General features: G+C 41.0%; 1 protein-coding gene across 2 annotated transcripts in view; it reads right to left on the bottom strand.

Moving 5' to 3' along the window:
* dock1 (dedicator of cytokinesis 1) overlaps positions 1-22,470 on the bottom strand; it is a 169,433-nt gene that overhangs the window by 26,829 nt on the left and 120,134 nt on the right. For both annotated transcript variants that reach the window (XM_079657413.1, XM_079657414.1), the window contains exons 30-37: positions 12,273-12,351; positions 11,360-11,460; positions 6,085-6,143; positions 5,305-5,453; positions 4,117-4,202; positions 3,671-3,827; positions 2,941-2,981; positions 2,446-2,536 (exon numbers count right to left, since the gene is read on the bottom strand). In XM_079657413.1, coding sequence (XP_079513539.1) covers positions 2,446-2,536; positions 2,941-2,981; positions 3,671-3,827; positions 4,117-4,202; positions 5,305-5,453; positions 6,085-6,143; positions 11,360-11,460; positions 12,273-12,351 — 763 coding nt within the window. The remainder of the gene's footprint in view (positions 1-2,445; positions 2,537-2,940; positions 2,982-3,670; positions 3,828-4,116; positions 4,203-5,304; positions 5,454-6,084; positions 6,144-11,359; positions 11,461-12,272; positions 12,352-22,470) is intronic.

Genomic DNA, 22,470 nt, shown 5'->3' with positions numbered 1-22,470 from the left:
TGGCTCAGAGAGCATCGGTGCAATACATGGCTTTCTGTGGATAATACTTGCTTTAATAGGACATTATGTATTCCTACAACCCAAAAGTCGTCCTATAGGTTTGTTAGCAGCTTTAGAAAAGGTAATGGAGTTTTTTTTTTTAACAAATACAAATTGATGTCAATCACTTGAACACTGATTATCAACATGCTTATTCTACATGTACATCTCTGAAACACAGGACATATGTTTAGTGAACTAGATAAAAGGAATTTGGTTGGTGTAGTATTACTTAATTACTCAAAGCTATGAATTATGCTTTGTTATGGTTTTACTTTAAATGTTTATTATGATTTTGTTTGGCTTAATGATGGTTAAAAGCATTATCATGTTTTGTTTTCACTTGGTACTTGTTCATTACATGAGGTGAGCTGTTTTTTGACGTTGGAATGTATGTATGTGGACCCCAGGAAGAATAGCCAATGCTAGTGCTACTGCGAAAAGGGAATAAAGAAAGGAGGAAAGAAATAAAGTGTTCCAGTAGGCTAGCCCACCAGTGATGTGGAGCTATGGGATTAGAGAGAAGCTTTGCTTGTGTTAATATAAATCTGATATAATAGAGTCATATCACGCAGCAGCGTAATCTTATTCATTACAATTGTTCTTGATTTTGTAAAGAATATAAAAAAGACTGGTGCAAAAAGAGAAACAACATGACTGCGGGTGCTTGCTTTTTGTGCTGACCGTGTACTCCATCATGCCTCTCCTCCACCCAGCATGGAGAATAATGAGGTTTCTGACAAGCTAGAGCAGCGTGGCTTACGGGGAGATGGGCAATCTGATTGGCCTCCGTGTCGAGGAAGCATAATCCTGTGCGTGCTGCCGGGGCCGATTCATTACCAGCCAGTTTTTAATTGGGATTCTGCAGTGTTGTGAGTAACCTGAAGAGATAAGATCTCTGTGAAATCCGGTCCAAGTTTTCATATGAGGGTTACATTTGAATAGCAAAGCCAAGGGATTTGCATACCCTGTGCAGGAGATGGGTGAGAAAAGTAATTGCTCTGCACATTACGTTACTGTGGCATGAGGAGGGATGCTGGGAGGCTTTGGGTTAGGTTATCGATTCCTTTACAGCTGAACTGCACCATTTACAGAGTTAAAGGGATCTCGCTTTATTCATGGATGGCTGATGACCCTGCATCCACAAAACTAAAGTGCTGATACATCTCTGACTATAAACAAAGTGCTGGAAATTGTTCAAACCTTATTAAGCACTGCTGCAGGAACTCTACTGGAGGACTAATTATTACTACTGGAGCCAGTTTTACGCCTCTTTACTGCCGGTGGAAGCAGCGTTACGCATCTATCATTCGTCCTCATTCAAGCTTGTTTACACATGCCGGTGTGGGAATACAAAGGGAGGACAGTGACTTCAGAGATTACACAGGGCCCGCTTATTGGAGAAAAAAGGATTTATCCAGACTGCAGTTGAACAAAATGAACCAATTTCCACAATATAATAGTGAATCCCCCTCTGAAGGTATGATCAGGAACGCCACAGCTGCAGAGATATGAGCAGGATTAAAATAATAATAAGAAAAACAACTCCTGCAAATGCTACTGTGACTGCTCGGCGCGGGAAATGTGATTCAGTCACAGCTCGCTCTCCCCTGTCGGGACCTGTGCAAAGGGCGGATGCAGCCAGCTATTTATGCAAATGCAGATGAGATGTACTGTAGGGTGAAACCATTTGAGATAAAAAAAAAGGCAGTGAGGAACAACTCCAAATTCAGGGTATACCGAACCCCGTCTGGGAATAGACAGTGCAGCTCTTTGTGTGAGGAGCCCTGTGTGCGAATAGGACATCTTTTTGGCAAGGAAAAAAAACTTTCCACACAGAGAGCAAGCCTACATTAACAAAAAGGTGTGATCTTGGAAGAAATGCTTTATGATAGGGTATAAATATTCGATCTAATTTAAGATATCATTGCACTAAAGGTTTGGTAGAAACCTGCCGACTTTACCACATCTCACCCGAGGTGCATTGCACAGAGAAATGTGATTTATAGCAGAGGATTCTTCGTTTCCTGCTGACAAAGAGTACAGTAAAAGTACACCTTTATCTTGAAGCACCTCAGGTGGCTGCTGCTTTAAACTATGCCTCAGCTTTCTTTTTTCAGGAAGGATCAGATACTCTGTGTGATTTGCATCGACTAAGCAAGGTGGAAAAGATGCTGCTCAGCAATTCTGCTCTTTTAGAAGCCATCTCGTGCCATGGTGGGATTAAAAGGGGATGTGGCCTTATCTCTCTAAATCCTGTCCACATCCACAACCAAGGATACACACTTGTTTAATGCCTCAGGTTAAATGCCAACGGTCTGACAATAGCTTAACAGTGCATTTGGGTTCTGTTTGAACAACATTTCTGCGAGTATGCTTCGGTAAATTATGTTTATATTTGTGTACCTTGAGCAGTTTGGCGTGAAGCAGCAGAGTGTAGGCAGCCTCAGTGTAGTTGTCGCACTCTTTGTGGAGGTCACACAGCTTGTATAGGTACCTGGCGGGAAAAATAAATAGTGTGTGGGTCGTGTCTGGATGGGTCTTTCAAACTCGAACAACAGACAGAAAGTTAACTCTGCTAGACTGACGCGTTTTGACAGCCAGTTTTACCTGAAATAAAGCTTGACAGACAGGTGGGAAACTCTAACTCGTGAGATTGTGGAAATGGAAATGTATTTTTTTTTTTTTTAATCCAATCATTTATTATGGATATCTGTGGACGGCTTGGAGACCAAATGTAGAGAAATAAGTCTATGATGGGTAAAACATAAAACTTAACTGAATTTCACAGCACTGAATACTAATGTAATGTTTATAAAAATGTTTGGAAAATGTTTTGAAAGGCTTGATGGCTTAAAGATTAATACATGCTTAACAGGAACTAGGCCTAATTTGACTTACCTGATGTACATCTCTTCTCTGTCTATCTCCTTGTAAAAGTTCTACAGGATAAAAAGAGACAAACAATTTCAATGAATTAAAATGGTTCATAGACTTCCAGTCAAACACTGTCATCATACTGTTTACAAAAGGTTCAGTGTATCATGCTTACACTGCAAATCACTGCAGATTCTTTTTTTACTTTTTTAAATGACAATATTTTTGGCAGATTCAGTTGTCAACTGAATCTCCAAAAAGATGGAGACAAATAAATATGGTCCTTTCTTGTGGCAGGAAGACATGAAGTATTTACTAAAGACAAGTACAGTGTCTGACATCAGGATCCCCTGGCTATAACATAAACAAATTCATTTGACACAAGCCTGGCACAGCATCGAGAGAACATGAGTCAGATTCATGCTAAATATAACCCGTTAGTCTTTTCAATGCCAGTACTCATGTGACATTTCAGTGCTCCAAAAGGAAATGTCACCTCCCGGAGGAGAGGATTTGCAGGTGAATCGCTCAGTGATAACATCTTAAAATGAACTGTGACATGTGGTTGTTATTGTTTCTTTTGGCCGCTACAAAATAGCCACAAAAAACGCTTATGAACGATGCCTAGGCGTTGATATTATAGATTTGGTAAATGATGTATAGATTCCACATGTCATTCCTGCAGGGGGATTCCATTTGTCATCATTATCCAGATTGTGGGTAATCAGAAACTGAAAACAAGAAGACGCCTTACGAGCACATTGACGGTGCAGCTCATGCGGTTTTCTTTGTTCTCGTCGTGCATGATGGTCCTGTAGTCCAGCAGCCTCTCCAGCAGACGCACCACCAAGCTGACGAAGTTCTCGCCCGTCTTGGCCAAGTACGTGTGTTTCCTGCAGTGCTCCAGTAAACTGTGTATACACGTGAATGTGGAGGAAGAGAAGCCAGGGGCAGAGAGAGAAACAAATGTGAAAGCAGGAATTAGACCTAAAGATTGGAGAGAAGCAATCTGTTTCTTTTTGCCCATTGAGGCAGAGTTAGCATCCGACAGTGCTCAAAGCAAATACCACAGTGGCAAGCTGTGATCGTCGTGTGATCATCAGCGCTCTGTGATTATTTTTGAGGCGTGCCGTGTTGCAATTAGCATTACCTGACTTGCGAGAGGCTCGGGCGTAATCCTGCCCATTAATCAGCACTTACATTTTCTGAAAGAGAACTTTGTACTGCTCGTCTCCGCGGCCCCCCTCCACCTCGTGATCCAGCTTGGTGATGATCTCGTTCTCAAACTGCAATTAGACAAAGCAGGCGTAAATAATCAGTGGAGCTAATTTTTCAATTCATTAACGCCATCTCCCCGTCTCACTCTGGCTCTCTCGCTGCATCAAGGCTTGGCTGAGGGGGTCTGTGCTTCCACTTTAATCGCCCTTCTTCAGCTTGTGTTTTCTGTTCTTTAATCTCATTATTATCTGTATAAATTTGGTTAGAACACAGAACAAAGTTGTATCCTGACACACATCCTATTTACTTCTCTCTGTTGTTGCGGTAGCTCCTGACAGTGATGCATGGACCTTATTTCTCTGATATTTGTATGTAGTAGCTGCACAAAATCTGGTTTTATTGTGCTGAAACAAACCAATTTTCACTGACTTATTTATTGGTGTGTTGGCCAAGCACAAATAAAATAGAGGAGAGGAAAGTGCTGCCAAGTAAGAGAAGATACCAACGCTGCCCTCTGTTAAGCCCAGGATTTACAACAATCACAAAAGGAGAGAGAGTCGGTTAAGGAAATATTAGCGGCTTACAGCATTAACGGGGGTCAGGCTAATGTGAAATTGATCACATTTTAGTAAAGGGAAAGGCTGGAACGTGGCATTCACCTCCAATGAGTCAGATCCTGAGTGACACATGGATGTAATAATCAGCGCTCCTCTCCCTTCAGAGAGGGAGGCTGGTTTAACTACCATTGTCTGAGACAGGACAACTAATTCCAGCTGACCCCAGGAAGCCTTCGTGCTGCTTTACATTTTGATACAAGTACAATAAGCATCACATACTTTGGCTACCCACATAAACATCACAAGGCTGAAAGCTGCCTGAGACATCTTTTGGCTGAACTGTTGTAGCCAAATGGATTTTCTTCAAGCAGAAAGGCTTACATTTCCCCGGGAACGGGAACATAACATTAAGTTTCACGTACCGTGGCTGTTGATAATCGGAGCACAACAAAATGAGATATTTACATGAGAGAATTAAAAAAAAAAGGCTTGTGGCTATTGAACTTTTTTCTGCTTATGTGTTAACTCCTGCTCAAATTGCAACAGAACCATCCTCTACTTTTCATACAGTGATTTTGTTACAGTGTTTTCTGTTATGTTTGAGAGGACGCACCCGCTGGAAGCTGCATGTGAAGTGAAACTCGCACTGCATCATGTCGAAGAAGATGGGGATGGTGGCCTTTCGCAACTCGATCTCAGGAACCAGCGTCATTTCCAGGATTGGACCCACCATCTCGGGAATGAATTTTATCTTGTGTGGGCCTTAAAGGAAAAAAAAGGGATATTTGCATATAAAAGGAAAGTACAACACAACTAATTTTAGCTTAAAGTAAAACTTCTTGATCCTAACAAGTTGGGCATGAACAGGTTTACTATGAATTGATATTACAAAATCTGGCTCCACATGTTTATTAAGTCTCTCATCCAAATTATCCACAAAATCATGCGGTATATAACTTTACACCTCTGGTAAAAAATAGCTAAAGTCTAATTAATTACAGTGAATGATTGAATCCAATCTGGTGGAAAGACTTATTAAGGGGTCAGATGGTGTACAAAGGTTACAATGAGAAGACTGTTAGGGAGGCACAGGTGCCCAATCTAACACTACAATCACACATCGCAATTTCACTCCATTGAGCATTGACAGCTGAGTCTCTCTGATCACACAACACAAATCTAATTAACACATGGATTGCTATATTTATCTGCTGTTTTGTACAAGTTGACTGATAATAATTGCTAGAGTAGTAGTTTGGCAGATAATCATTATTAAGAAAAACACGTGTGTTGCAGAGTTTGTTTAATTGGCCTTTCATCATAAAAAAAAATAACAACTTTCTTTGGATACAAGGGAAACTGAACAATTGTGAAGCAAAATTGGTCAAATTACCGAGATTGTACCACATGTCCCTGATTTCAAAGCCAATATGTCTTCTCATGTCCTGGTACCTAAAACACAAACAGAGGAATATGTTACACAAAAGTCAAATCATGGCATCGAAGATAAAATGCAGTCTCAAGTGAATGCAATACTAACACAAATTAGATGTGGCTAACAAATTAAAATGATTGATGCAATGTAACATATTGTATGTATGAGTCAGCTGTGCCTCAGCTGCTCCAACCAAAGTTAAAGTACTATAATATGAAGATTTCAGTTGAAGTGAGAGAAAGAGTTACGATACGTCCACACGGCAGCGTGAAGCTTGCCGGTGGGCGTGTCTGGCATGCGACCAACAACCAATCACATTAATCTCCCGCCCAGGACACACAAGCACGCCGTTTGATTGGCGAGAGCTTGTACTGGCATATGATTTGATTGGCTGGCGCTTCCGAAGACGCTTGAAAAGTTGAACTTTCGAAGCGAGCAACGGAGGCAAAGCGACACGACAGAACCACAATGCAGTTCGGCAAAGCGTGACGTCCCCCCATTCAAAGTGAATGGGAAGCGTCTCCGTTGAAGCACGCAACGCTGCCGTGCGGACGTATCGTTAGAGAATTAGCCAAAATATGAGGAAAATGTGAACTAAACATTAAACTTATACGGATGCTGAAAACCAGGCCTCTGTTTTAAAGCTTCCAGCAACATCCACAACTCAGTGGATGGCAGTTTCTATTTATTTATGTATCAAAGCCAGACTTATCTTCTTTTGTTCTTGCAGTCACAGAGTAAAAACTGTATTTCAAAGCCCCTCCGAGTGCTGCTTTGCTTGGATGTATTGACCAAGCTAAAAAAAATATACAGTATTGAAACAATATGGGTTATCTGTTCCTGAGCTAAATAAGTGGTGGAGAGCAGTTCCTTCAGTTTCTATTCCTGTATTCCTGAATGACAGTTCACACAATGTCGTGACCATGGTTAGTTTGTTTTGTCTTAATTCAATATTTGGATTATAAATGTACATTAACGAGTCATTTCCACTTGTGAAAGTTTGCGACACACACTCATGCCAGCATTCAGCAGGCTGTCATCTGTCTTCTGCTTTGTGTATTTGACATAGGGCACGACGCAAATGTTTGATCACAAGGTCTTTTTCGAGGTCGACTCTGGGCTTCAAGAGCCCTTATATAAAACAAAGGTTTGCAACAGAAGCTGGATGGCTCAGGCTTTGACTTTTTGTCTAGCATTTGTGAATGAGGGCTTATAAGCTGATCAGCTCTGCCATGTCTAGGTCATGAACCAATCTTCACGGCAGCTTGGGGCCCTCTCCCTGCTGCCACACAGGCCCGGGTCACGGAGAGGACAAACAGTGAAGTGGAGAGGACAGGGAGGGAAAAACAGACAGTGAATGATGGAGTGGAAACAGTAGGCAAGGAGGCAGACAGTGAGAGAAGTTCTGCGAGAAGGATCAACCACAGTAATGGATTTAGCTCTTTGAAAAGCGATTTGACAATGGATAAGAAAAGAGAGTAGGTTCAAGCCTGAAATTGTTTTAAGATCAAGAAAATGGAGGACACAATGGAGATAACAGTCCTCAGAGAGCCGTTTGACTGTTTTACTCATATTTCTACTGGCCTGGTGTAGAAAGCTTTTGCCGCACCAACGCATGCTGTAATCAAATGTGTTTTCACTGCTTGCTCACTATGGGGAATAACTGCACTGAAAGGCATATTGTGATTATAGTTCTGAAACAGTGCCAAACTTTCAAAGTCTTTACGCTCAACCAAGACATGCTCATGGTGTTAAAATACAAGATGCAGGCAAGGTCTATGGGATCTATCCTGACTGCTATGCCTTGGTACCCACTGTCCTTTAATATGTGTAAACATCAATTAGGCTGAAAAAGTCAGACGGTACCCAGCATACACTTACAGATCACTTGATCATGTTGGTTAATATGGAAATGATTTGTATTTGGTCAAAACAACCTTACAACCTTGTATTCAAGCTAGATAACTGGTTTTAGATGATAATTTAACTCCTTATTCTATTGTCATCTTTATTATTTATTGTTACTGTATATTGCAATCAGCAACATTTAACAGTTCGTTATTTCTATTTTATTGAGATGTCCGTACATTAAACAACAACATTTCTGTCCATTGCTTGTAAGGCACTTCAAGTGTGTTTGATTTGTTTCAAAGGTGTTATAAAAACAAAGTGTGATAACTTGGTAACTGTGGTAAGTCATAAACACACCTGCAAACACCTCTTAATGATATAGTGGGCACCAATACAACAGTGCAGACTTTTATCGCAATGCATCGGCAACACAATAAATCAACCATCTGGCATGTCTTTGTGCGACATTTAAAGTGAAATGTGTCATCAATAACTCTTTCCTCTAGTCTCACTTCCTCTCCAGCTGGTGGCGCTGCAGGCGGCTGCACATTAGGCCCGTACCAAGAACCAGACCTGCCTCACATCAGACTCTCACGCTGAGTGACTGATGGAGCCATGGTGGCACCTCTGTCTCCTTCGAACACACTGATGGCATGACACCTTGGCATGACATTGGAGAGAAGTAACAAGATAAGAGTTTGAAGCTGGATAACTCTCCTGCTCTCTAATTAAAGCCTCTTCCACACAGTGTGACCTTCCCTTGCACCCTGCGGCCCCACTGGAATTCTGAAACCAAATTGATTGTATTGCCAATATCTTTCAAAGACATCCTAATGTATTTTGACCGAAAGGACTGAACGAATCTTTAACGAAGAAGCTGCGTCGACTCTTTGTAGCCTGGCGGGCCAAAACACTTTACCACATTTAGTTGTCAGAGGGGAGAGTGAGGCCGAAGGATTGATCTCTAAGCAGAGTATTGGCAAGATGATAGAGTATTAAATGATTTGTCCGCCTCTATAAATGACTATAACGCTGCATGCATTATGTATTACATCTTTCAACGTTTTTGCCTCTCATCCACACTTTGCAACTCGTGTGTGTCTTATTAATCATTCCAGCACACATCTGCATATTTCGTTTTTCTCCTAGCTTGCGTTTTTTTATAAATATAGGTGCACAGATGCTTGCTCAGGAAGAGGCATCATGTCCTCCTCTGAGCTGCAGCAGATGCAGGATGCTGTTCTGTCACACTCCTGTAGGCAGGGGGACAGACAGCAGTGACTGTCGGCTGTCAGGACTTCCAACACATCGCTGTCAGCTACGGGTCGGATAGCTCTCAAAGAGGTGGGCTAAGAATAACAGAGTGAGGATAGATAGAGGGTCAGCGGTGAGCAGGGAGTGGATCTGGGGCTCTCCACTGCCACTGCTGAGCAGAGAGCAACACTGTGAGGAAATGGACATGGAGGAATGAGATGGTGGGAACAGAATACAGGGCAAGAAAGAATAAAACACACAAGTGATTGACAAGCCGTGTTGAAACAAATGACGTGATCAAAGCCTGAAGCAAAGTCAATTCACCAAACCTGACAATATGACAATGTCTCTCCTCAGAAAACATTTGTGAATAACATGACAATGACATTACTGCATGCTCATTTATACAGCTCTCTCTATGTGTATGTCAGGATCTGGTCGGAGTACTCCCACATGAATAAAGAATAATTTCAGGCTTATAAAAATGTGAACTTATTTTGTGTGTTGATTTTGGACTGAATAAATAACAATGTGTTCATCCAAGTTGAATACATGCTGACATCTGGAAACAAAGAAAAGGACTTAATCAGGCCAGGTGCTTTAAGTTGGGGCAAATGGGCCAATTACCAGTCGTCTCATTCCCTTACACAACCCAGTTATGCAATACTGCTTTTTTTCATTTTTTTCCAGCACAGATTTGTTTGCAGGCTTTTTGATTGGACAGCAACATTCATTTTTTGAAGTCAGATTTTGTGTTTTTGTTCAGTATCAAAGCATCCCTAACAGCTACAAGCAGACGTATGTATCTGTATGTCCAGGCCTTGCAGTACTGTGCATGTCTGGAAAAACATGTTAGCATGCTGTCAGTACCCTGATCTTAACTTGAGAGGGAAACGAGGATCACCAGGACGTCACAAACATCGATGCAAGTCAGGTGCGAGAAAAGCCGATGCTAAAGAGCCATGCTCGACACAACTCTGATTTCACCCCTCTGTTCTCTGCTCCCAAGCAAGGCACAATAATTGGTATTGCAGGCAAGACTGACAGTTCATGCGTCAGCACACAGAGAGACAGGATGAAGAGACGGAGAGGTGAGAGGGAGAAGGTGAGCTGTAGGAGGAGAGGGAGAGAGACACAGACAAAGCAGGAGAGTGAGCGCGTAGAGCTAGAAAGAAAAACCCTGTATAGAGATATTTTGGTTGCTCTGGTTGTATTTAAATGACATATTTGGAAGTTAAATAAATAGTCTGGAAATAGCAATGGCAGAGAGCAGGCCTTTTGCTCTGCTTACACCAGGAATGGCAGTTCTTGTGTATGAGAATGAAATAGCTGTTTCTTTCAGGGAACGCTGACAAGTGGAGTAAGGCAGGGTGGGGGTGGCTGGGAATGTCTTGTTGGCAGTGTTTGGCAGTTTGTGGGGGAGCTTATCAGGTCCGATAATAAAGCACTGACCAACGAGCAGCCTCGCTCTCGGGCTCGGGCCAGTGTGATGAATGCTTTAGTGACAAAAGCTCCTCCAAATGAAGATTAGAGCCAATATGCTCTACGTTTGCCCAGAAAGCATTTACACGTTTGGCTGCATTACCAGTCTCTTTGAAAAACACTAATGCAGATGAATGGCTTTTGGAGGCACAGACAGTGGATGAGCGGGAAACAAAACCAATGTCTGTATTTATAACTGAATGAAGCCTCTGGAGCAGATTTGAAAGCCTATCAAATATTTAAACTTTGTGGATTTCAAATGTTTTCGACATTTCGAAAACTCGGTTCCCTCTGATATTTAAATGTTCTCCCCTTTATCTGTTAGGGAAACAAATACAAAGTGCTTAGGAGGAGTTTTAAGGAGGAAGCAAAGACTTGTTTCCTATATTTCACGAGGGGATTCCAAACTTTTATACCTTGGATTTGAGTACAAAGTGTGCTCTGTGTAACCCCTTCAGTTACGTCGAGGCTTTGTTCAGAAGGGCAAGCAACTAGAGCAGCCTCCACTGGAGCCACGCTGCGGCGGGTTTCCCATGAGCTTTTGTGTGATGAATTATATAAAGCCTGTTCATGCTGCTGAGGGAGCTCGGGCCGTGTCAGTGTGCGATGAGGAGACCCTGTGGATTGAGCTAGAGCTTGTACTCACTTCTGGAAGATCTTTGCTCTTTTGTCACTTGAGAAGTTCTCCAGCTGCAATGACTCCTGGGTAAGGAAGGCTACAGCCAGGTGAAAGTAGTTGTTCCACAGCTGACCCACATAAAAAAAGACAGAAAGTGAGGTGAATGAAAACCATTTAAAAAAGCAGTTTTACAGCAATATGATTCATTCCCAAAGTCAATATGTGGGCTGGAGGGCTATTTCGCTCCATTAAATCAGAAGGTTTAGATGTGTTGGGGGTACTTTGGTGTCGGGAAGCTTTTTTTCACAGCAAGTAGTCAGTTCATGCTCAAAAAACGAGTCTTTATATACAGTATATAGTTTTCAGTCTTCCTAATGAGAATACCCATAAGCTAAAATACTACATTCAGGTACAATTGCAAAACAAATGGCCATACTTTGCTATGCTCTGTGATTATATCAGGATACATTGTATGCACCTTTGGGCATGGAAGAAAAAACACAACACTTTATTAATAAATCATAGAGAGCTCCAACTACTCTAAGTCACACTAAAACACTGGTAAAACAATGGATTCAGGTTTTAACTGCAATCTTGTCGGTAACAACATTATTTGCTTCCATGTGTCAGACATTTAAAAAGCAAGCACAAAAACTTGTTCTAAGCTGGGAGCAGCAGGTTAAAATATTCTGAACTGAACATCAAATTGCCGACCATTACAGAGTAATTGATGTTCCCTCTCCACCATGTTTATGTCTACTGCATACCGATTTTCTTTTTCTTTTGCCCCTCTATTCAGAAGTTCCAACAATGCCGCATCGGAAAACCCTCAGTAAAATGCCATTCAAATGACTAAAAGAACATCCTTCTTCAGGTGGGAGGGAGGGCTGCCGAGGTGTGTTACAATAAAAAAGAAAAAATGTACTGGTTCAGCTCTTACCTGTAGCTCAAAGTTGGTCTGATCCAGAAATTTCTTGTTCAGCACTTCTGCATACTGATTAATGGCCCGCAGGAACACTCTAGAAAAACAAGAAGAAACACTTTGGATTTTGTCCTTCTGATGAAACACGCTTTTCTTTCACCACCTTAATATATCATTATTTACATTCTGTTGTTTGTAATTACATGGTCTAAGAGGTCACATTCAGACTGTGCTTTGCCTACTCAAGTCGCAAGTATCCCCCAGAGTCATATTCCCACCCCATGCAGACAGCAATTTACACAAGAAAATGTCATATACAGTAACAACATTTTTTAAATAGTTACAATAGCAAAGAATCATGAAGCAATATGATTTGAACTTGAAGTGGACTTCAAGAAATAAATCATGGAAATTGTATTTAAAAAAAAGACTAACTTGGTTGAGTTGGGGGAAATGTCTGACTTTGGATGGGAACCCTTGATGTCAAGAGTCTATCTAAGTGGCATTTCTTCCTTCACAAAGCATAAACACTACTTTTACATTGTATACAGAATTGCCAAATATGAATGAATAAATTGGTAAAATACTTTTAAAGTTGGAATCAGACAAAATAATGTTCGCCCAAAAAACAGAACAGAGGTGAAGAACAGGTTCAGTCTTTCTCTTGCACATAGCGAGGTACATAAGGGGCTCGAAGCACTCCTGAAAAAGATGCTATGAGTAGTTAATGAGAACACTGTCTGATGGGTTAATCCACTCGGATGTTTCAGAATGAAATGTTAATAACTTAAGTGGCATGAAGCTTTTAGAGGGGAATTATGATTGCTGCTTACAGTACAAAGTCAGAGGCCGATCTGCAATTTAACTTCATTCCCTGGCAGATACAGCAATACAACAATGTATGAAGTACTCGCGGAGAGAAAAAATAAGCCTTATCATGAGTGTGGGGGGAAGAAATCTAGCAAAGCAGATGGGATAACCCAACTTTATGTAAAGTAACCCTCCAGGTTCTTATGGTGACTTAATCATAGTTGCAATTTAACCTGTTAACCCTGAGCCTGTTTTCCAGGTCTCAGGCTAGAAAATGACATTCCCAGAACAAATGACTATATCTTCACTTTTAAAAAGGGGTAAATTAATAATCTTTTTTCTCAAAGCCATGAAAAACCTGTGAGTTTGATGTAGAAAAGTCAGAATCAATAAACATTTTAAATTATAGTGTCCATCTAAAAGAATTATAACATTACTTATAGTGAAAACCACCCTTGAATGATGGGATAGTAGAATAAAAGCTTTAGGAATCCAAACAATAACATATAATAAGTACCCTGTATTAAGATTGATGCAAAATAAGTGACATTTGACCTTTTTAGAGAGGATAGCAAAAGAAAAAACACTTCTGGGGTCATTTGGGTGTATTTGCCATACTGTATCTCTGGAACCCATCGGTTGATTTTGATGATTGACACCTTTTTTGAACCGTTAGAGCCAATAGAATCGAGAGGGAAGTTTCTAAATCCATCTAAACATTACCCATTGGTGAATGAGTGATGCGCAGCCAGTATGCCCAAAACCGGAAGCTGGGTTGTAGCTCTCAAACACTCTATATGAAATCTCAGTTTTGACAACAATTTTATGATGGATTATCAGTAATCATTTCAAAGTGACACAGACACATTGGATTAACCTTCAGCAGCATTTGTATGCGTTTTAATGCCATTGAACACAACTTTTGATCAGAAAACAGCAAAGGTAAGACATATTTGCCGTTTTGGCTCCGTAAAGCTACGTTGTGTGTTGTCTGGTTTTGCCAGTTCTGGGCGCACAGTGATGATACTTATACCTCTAGAATCTGCGGAATCTCAGCTTTAATTTGATACTGTCAGTTAGCTGAGTTTCTTCCCGTTAAGTGGGTATGACACATTAATAGGTTGTTAAATGTTAAGAAGCCCTGAGACACAGTCTCCGGCAGCCCCCGACAGGCTTAAAAGGTTAAGATAATGTGAGCAAAACCACACAAATACTAATCAATATTCAGACTGCCAAAGTCAGTAAACGAAGATACAGCGATAAAAATGGCAAGGTGAAACAAGGTCTGTTTTTATGCCATTTACTGTAAGTGGATTGCATCAAGGTTTCATGAGCGGTAGGGTTGGGAACCGAAACTCGGTTCCAGATGAGAACCGATAAGAAAATGCCGGGTACCGGGTACCCATACAAAATACACAATTTCGGTTCTGCTTAACGGTTCCTAAACGCGGTAGACCTTGTATTCCACCGCGGCGCCGGCGGTGACCCAGTGGAATACAGGGTAAGGGCGGACTGGCCATCTGTGTGTTCTGGAGAATCACAGAACGGCCGGTCGTCAGCGGGCCGTTGACGGCCTTCTCGGTACGCTGACGGCCGGCACCGCCTTTATATTTTTTAAAAGGCATCATGTAAGTTGCGCTGACAGGCGACAGAGGTCTACAGTTGCCCCGCAGCGAGGCTCCCCCGCTCTCTCGTAGACAGTTCACAAGCTCAGTCACTTCATAACACCAAAGATGGATCGCGGTAAACGCTCTGAAGTGAGGCTCCACTACACTAAAAAAGAAAAAGACAAGGCACAGTGTAATGCCTGTTAATAGCTTGCCACAGGCATAGCTCTGTTCAAATAAAGCACAGCTATTGTGCAATACATTTGTATTGCATGTATATTTTTTATTTGTAAAAAGCTTAAAAGAATAAAGATATTTTTGTTATCTAAACGTTTGACCTCTTTCTTTTACAATTTTGGAATCGAAATGGGGAATCGATAAGAACCGGAATCGATAAGCAGAACCGGAATCGATATATTTCAAACGATACCCATCCCTAATGAGCGGGCAATAAAGTTGCATGAAGATGTAACGCTCATGCAACTGACACTGGCAGGTCTACCGACATCTGCTGCAGAGCCAGCGAAACCCCCCCCCCTCCTCTTCTTTGTCATAACCCAAGGTGAATGCTTATTCTAACCTTGGGAATCAGGAATTCCCCACACTTAATCTTGGAGATTCTTACTTTATGTAGTTTCAGATTTCATTGCCGTGGAAACAGGGCTTGGGTTTCCCTCATCGCCTGTCTAACTGACCTCTAACAGGAATAACCATTACTGTTAAGAGGCCAATGCTTTGGGATCAGGGGTATTTAAAGCCATACAATATTCATGTCCCACACTGATCTCCAGTGCTGACAAAATTCTATCCGGGGCCGATGTGTGATACATATTAAGAGTCACCTTAATCATTAGCTGTAAAGGTTAACTGTCATTGAAAACCTTTGGATAAGTCATTAGAAGTCCATTTCCCCGGTGCTCTGGCATCAGAGTGGGAGACCCCCCTCCCATCTCCCATCTCCTGAGCACTCAGAAAGCCCATTACCAGCATCCTGTCTGCACGAGCACAGCACCCCCCCTCCCACCTCCTCCTACCTCCTCCCACCTCCGCACACCTCACTCAATTTTCTGCAGCTGTGAACATGTCAATATAGTTGATGCGCTTAACACCGGTCTAATGCTAAAATGTGGTTGCATCCACTGCGACTGTGGGCTGAGAAATATTACTGCTCAATGGGGGCTCATTATTTTCAGTTATTAATTATCGGGGGAAAAAAAGTTTTTTGAAGGGCTGTACCAAATAGTTTGAAGCCTCATTTATAACGTTAACATTTTCATCAGCCATAAACCCAGTATTTATGCACAGACGCAGATAAAGATTAATCTACATTATTATAGTGGTATTACACCATTTACTAATCATAGTTTTCCATTGCTAAAGGCTTGGATATCGGTTAACGGTGAGATGGGTCCAACTAAACTCATTCATAATCCCTAACAGGTGTACATTACTACAAACATTACCAAGGTAGCACACAGCTCCCACTGCTGGGTCACACAGTGAGGGAACGAGTATGATCAATACTACTCACAGCTTCTGGCTAAATATGACTCAACAGGCAAAATGCGGCTGTAATCAAATATTTCTACTTGATCTCCCTTTTCCAGAAGCAGCCCTCCTTCACGGTTTCACTACTTTTGTTAAATGCAGGCAGATGGGATCTCCTGTGCTCGCTTTATGACTTCTTCTCTCTCATGTTGCCTTTCACATGACAATATAAACTCCATTACCCATATGCCTATTTGTAGCCAGCAGTCTACCTGACATCAGACGTATATGGACTCTTATGAACAGACAGGACAGTTCCTCCGTGGGCACATCCTGCCATTAATTAAAGTGAAACAATTTAATGAGGCAGATGGAAATAGAATATACTCTCCCTCAGTGGGCTCTGACTGAGACACTACAAAAGAACCATTTCAAACAAGATTAAAGGCATTCATAGATTTAAAAAAATGTGTCTTTGGAAAACATCTTTGGATAGAAATGAAGAAATTGGGGTTCTTAAATAAATGTGATATACTTACAAAAGTTCTGTAGTCCAAAAGGTATTATTTATAAAAAGAAATGTAATTACTGTACAGTCATAATTAATTGTCATGGATTTTAGGTAAGACCGTATAGTGAACGCTAAGTGAATGTTATACAGTGTGTGTTGCGCCCTGCTCTTTATAGGTTGCATTATTAACAGAGCCAAATGCCAGGGGGAAAGATGGTTGGCTGCCTTGCAACATCTGTAACGGCTGGTCATTATGCTGCAGAGGGGAAATAAGATGCAGATGAAGAGGCAGAGACTAAAAAGTTCTTTATAACTCCATTACAACTACAAGTAACACACTAATGACTGGGGAGATTTAAGCTGCTACTATAAATGTAATCAAAGACTTATCCAACTGATTTCAGAGGTTCCTTTTGCCTTCAGCAAAGCATTTCTGGGGACACCCTGGAAACGTGTAATTCCTCAAAAACAACCTGGCTTCTTAGTGATTTGTATGCTTGTTTTTTCATCTGTAGTTCAGCAGGGAAATCAAGGTAGCTCTATTCATCTCCAGATATCACAGGCTTCCCTGTTTTCTGCTTAAGGAGACAAAAACATAACTTGGAGATCCTTTAACTTTTTAATTAGGCAGTGAGAGAGCGGCGTAGTACCTCCTACACATTAGAGTCAGTCAGATACTTTATACATATGGCATCATTATGATAAATATGCTCCATCAAACTGTCAGTGTCAGGAAAATCACCCCATTACGGCTGATTGATGGGTGTGCTCTACATTTACATTTCAGCACAGACAACAGAGCATTTGCTTCTCACAGCCTTGTTGCTTTTTAAATGGTATTTCAATCAGCTACCTTCCTGCAGCCGTGGCACAGTGAGCTCTGCTGGTGTGTGCGCCGCAGACACCTAGCTTAATATGCTAATGAAAGTTATCAGCAGATCATACTTGCTAATTGAGTTCAGAGAGCATCCCGGATAATGATCACAAACTATTTGCATACTATTGCAGCTAATAGCTGGTATATCTGCCTGTGCTCAAAGATAAGGCAAGGTCAAAAACCTCCATTATCACAGCAATTTATTCAATTCAATTACCTTTATTTCAGACACCTGATCTAAAATTAGATTGATTCATCTGTCAACATATTTTCAACCCAATTCTATCAGGCTCTGGATAAAGTTTAACCATGCAGTGAGAATGAAAACCGAGCAGCAAACCCCAGGGAAGCTGAGGGAGGCTCTAATGACTCAAAAATATCACTGGGGTGAAAAGAACTCCTCTCATCTGTTCGACCTTTTCATTTTCACTGAGGGAAAAATACCTCACTCCCCAACTACACTTTAACATTTAAACCACTTTTAGCAATATAGAGCTCTTACATCCATCTGGTCTGATGGTGCTAAAATGAAACCTTTGCACCCAGAAACAAAATGGGTCTTACATCTTAAAGCTTAAAACCATCAAGTGCTTTAGTTCATAAATCTGAAATGGTGAAGTGGAGTTTGTGCGGAAATACTACAAAGACCAGAGATTATAGAGATTACACATTTGTCGTGGTCTTTAGTTGCAATACCAAGTGAAATTGTAAATTGATTAGTTAGCAGAACATGCTGTTTTCGGACTGTAAAGTGTGGATTTTTCTCTGTTGCATTTCATATTAAACTTAAATATCTTTGGGCTTTGAACAAGACATTTGAAATGACCTTTGACTGATAAACTGAGATGGAAATTCTTCTGCAATATTGTTTAATCAAGCAAATAACCGTCAGATTAATCAATACTAATAACGATTGTTACTTTTGGCTCTAGGTCATACACAAAATACAATATATATGATGCATAGTTAATGATTCAAATGTTACTTCATATCTCTTGGAAGATACTTTCAAGACCAGAAGGCACAAATGTTTGCTGCTTTTTATAGAACCCTGAACTGATAACAGAGGCCACGGTAGAGATGACTTTAGATGCGTGTGTTTGCGAGTTGGTCCTCATAGAATGGGTATGTGAGACGGCATAGAATGACGGTGAAAAAGATATGATTTCTGTCTGACCCCACAGGCCACTGACGGCCCATCTGTCATGCGAGTGCTGTGAGAAAAGCCCGGACCCTTTGACTTGCAGCATCAGGCAGTGATGCCACTGTCAGAGCTGAAGATCATAGCTTCCACCGGCCTATACACACAAAGATCTGAGAGGTAACAATGACAGCAAAAAGCTGCTTTTCATCCAGGGAAAAAGTTTGTGAAGAGGTGAACAGATTACTAATGAGACAATTCGCGCTGTTCCAAATTCTAGTGAGCCGGAAGACTCCAACTTTCTGCACTGGAGTTCATGTTGAGCAACGGATGAGATAATGAAGCATTTTCAAAGTTATCGGATGAATCACAAAGCAATTAAAACTGATTCCAACAGTCTAAACCTTTAACATTTTGTGTTTTTTTATGGTCACGAATCCTTTTTAGATACAAATATCGTGCCTGGAGCAGACTACAGTGTAAAGTGAAAAAGCTTCTGCTCTTTGTTGATCGTCGAAAATTTGGAGAAAAATGTTCGTACTGCCTGAAAAGCTTTTGATGAAGTCAAGTTTAATACAGTAAAGCTATTCACTTGGAGTTATACCATCTACAGCAACCACAACCAGTGTGTTAAAGATGACTATATATAGGGCCTTAGCATATGGGCAGATGTGCCCTTTTGGCACATGTGGATTGAAGTGTGCATCAATGCTGATCTGTATGGCAAATTACATACTCGTCAAAAATGCAGTCAGGAAATGGAGCTGTTTGGTTTGACACACTGTCAAGTAATTTGGCTATCAAATGGAAAGAAGCATTCAGCCGATTTTACAGCAAACATTTCAAGTATGTTCAGAAGTAAGCTGCGGCATATTCACTGCGTCTCCAATGAAGCATCTGCCTCAGTGTAACAAGTGATGCTTATTTGATATCTGTCATTTCAGTTGTCTGCCAAAACAAGAAAGACAAGGTCATTTTGAAAAAAGCTAATGCTTGATTTCCATCGTATGCTCTTTCTTACTTCTATTCCTCTGCAATCCTTAATTAACTGCTACTTTGTGGAATTTACTTGGGTTTCAACACATATTTCCATCTTATAATTTCTGATGCACATGCTGAATACTTCCACTCACAACCGCCCTGCTGCTTCTTGATAATGACTTTGATAAATCCATGTGGAGAAAAAGATCAATTGCATGTTATCGCTCCTTGGGGTCACGATTCAAAGGCCAGCTCACAGGATACGCTCAAGAGCACTGCTATCATGGACAACACAATATTAACTCACCTCGGCAGGTATAGTGACGGACATGAACACACACTCCAGGTAGTGCTTTCTGATTAGTCTGTGAAGGTGGTGTGTTTGGCTTTAACATCACAGCTCTGTGAGTATGTATGTTGATGTGAGATTAATGTAAGGCTCTAACCTACACTGGCACGTCGCCAAACAAATACCCGTAGCAGCAGCTGGTGATGTTTCATGTCTCTCCCCACGGTTCCTCCGTAAAGCCGTGTCTTAATCTCCTTATTCCAGAATTACCACTCCAAACAGACACAAGAGAGAGAGAGACGACAACTGTCAACGTATTAACAAAGCAGCATAGTAGGAAACACATGTAAAGGTCAAGCTGTTCTTTGCAGCTCAAAATGCCAAAAAGCATAAAAGCAAAGAGGCTTGAGAAGCACTGGCGTTGAGATGATTGTGCCCACATCATTTGGGAGGCTTACTGTCCAACATCTATGCAGCTATATATAACATTTCCTCTTTGTTTTTTTACTGGATGCTAATATTGGAGCTTTTCATAAATATACACTCCGTGATATCACCACTAATTCCACGTCAATTGCATCTGCCATCTACCCTACGCTTATATAACAGCTCAAACATGTCCATAAAGTGCAATCTGCCCTCTTAAAAAGGGGACGAGAGGGAATTTGGCATGTACTGTATGGATGTATCATTTATTTTTCATGACTCTATCTACTGTCATTACATCCCAAAAAAAAGGTTCGAGCAGAGAAGGCCAATGCACTCACCTGGCTATAATCACTGCTGCCATGATCAGTCGCGAGTCAAAATACATGCAAATTACTTCATTTAAAAATGTGCAAATAGCACAGGAGCAACAAGATGCTCTCTCCTTGGCAGCCCAGTTAGGCGTGCGATTCACACTTTAGGGGTGCTTTGAGAATTACGCATTTAGTTTTTTATCTTATTTGTGCAGGTGGAGCAATTTGCCCATCGACTGGTAAATGTGTGTAGTGGATACTACAAGTTAAACCATGTTCATAGGTTTTGTTTTAGGTGATCATTTAAAGAATTTTTCTTTTATTAAAGACACGCAGGACTATCCAGCTGGCTTTCTAGTCAAATACCCATAAAATCATAGGCTCTCTTTTTCTATCTTTGTAAGTGCCGTGTTGTACAGGGGCAAACAGGATCACCACATCATTGACAGGTTTTTCCCTCTCTGTGAGTCTTCTTCCTCTCTTGCCTTCCAGAGTTGCCCTCCAGGTCCTGGATTAGTCATGGGGAGAACTCCGAACGGCAGCCATGCAGCCTCAGAAACACTCTCCTAATGAGTCTGTGAGGGACTGATGGCTTGGCTTATCCAGTTAAAGAGCTGCTTCTTCAGCTTCTCTGGGCTTTCATCTTTTCATCTGCCACACTGGGCTCTCTGAGAACTCCCCATTCATCTCTCCATCTACCAATCTTACACATAATTAACCGCTCAGCAAGAAACTGTTGGCGTCATCTGGGGAAATAAACTAAATTGGAGAAGGTCATCTGATGTTCACTCAGATCTAATTTCTAAAGAGTTTTATCACCTGTCCTAATAAGCCTGCAAGCCAACACAAACCAATGTAGTCTTTTGCATGTTGAAACAAAAATATAATAAGAAAATCACCAAAAACAGTGTATTATAACTCTTTAAACTTGATTATAACCATTTTAACAAGTATCATATTACCAATGATTACAATTATTTTTCTTTTTATGGTCAGCTAACGGTTTGATTAATTTTAGCGGTTAAAGTGTAACATTTTCGCTTGGAGAATAAAATACTAGTTAAGATATAGCTAGTTACAATTGATCTATGTTAAGTATTCGGTTGTTGCTTTTCATTGTGACTGAAAAACAAAAAAAAATTGAAATCAACATTGGTCAGATTGATGATGATGACAGCACTTAGTTAGCAGTGATTCAGCACATCTCAAGATATAAGGTTGAAGAGCATAGAGCTTTGAAAAGTTGACTATGCAAATCTGTTAAGGAGCATATTTAGCTGACTGTACAAAGCAGCCAGCAGCTGTTTTCTCTTAAAAAATGTGATGCAAGGCTTTTCATCCCTGGGAGAAAACCAACAGTGACTCTACAACGCTTAAGCAAATGCCAACTTCTAATTCAGTAAGTGCTCTTTAACAAAAATCAAGGTTTAACTACAGGGTACTTGTACCTCTAAGAAGGCAAGAACACATTCACATACAATCTTATATCGGCTTTTTTGTAGCATTTACAATAATAATATGTATAAGGAAAAAGCAAACACATTCTAGATCTCTTGGTTAATACCAAACAAGGATGCAAACAACGTGAAGTGGGATTCAAGGTCAGGGTCTTCAGATTCTGTCATTGTCAAGCCATGGTCAGTTTGGGGAAACGGCAGTAAATGCTTGATGCAGTTTTCCCCTGGGCAATGAGAGCCCATTAATCAGTTTACAACCTGGGGAAAGTAGGAGGCGATGGGTGGAGAAGAAGTGGGAGGCAACGACTTCTGCTG

This window comes from Notothenia rossii (assembly GCF_949606895.1).
Source record: "Notothenia rossii genome assembly, chromosome: 11".
In the NCBI taxonomy this organism is placed as follows: Eukaryota; Metazoa; Chordata; class Actinopteri; order Perciformes; family Nototheniidae; genus Notothenia; species Notothenia rossii.
Note: the sequence above shows the minus strand (reverse complement) of the source record. Positions and strands in the feature narration are given on the sequence as shown.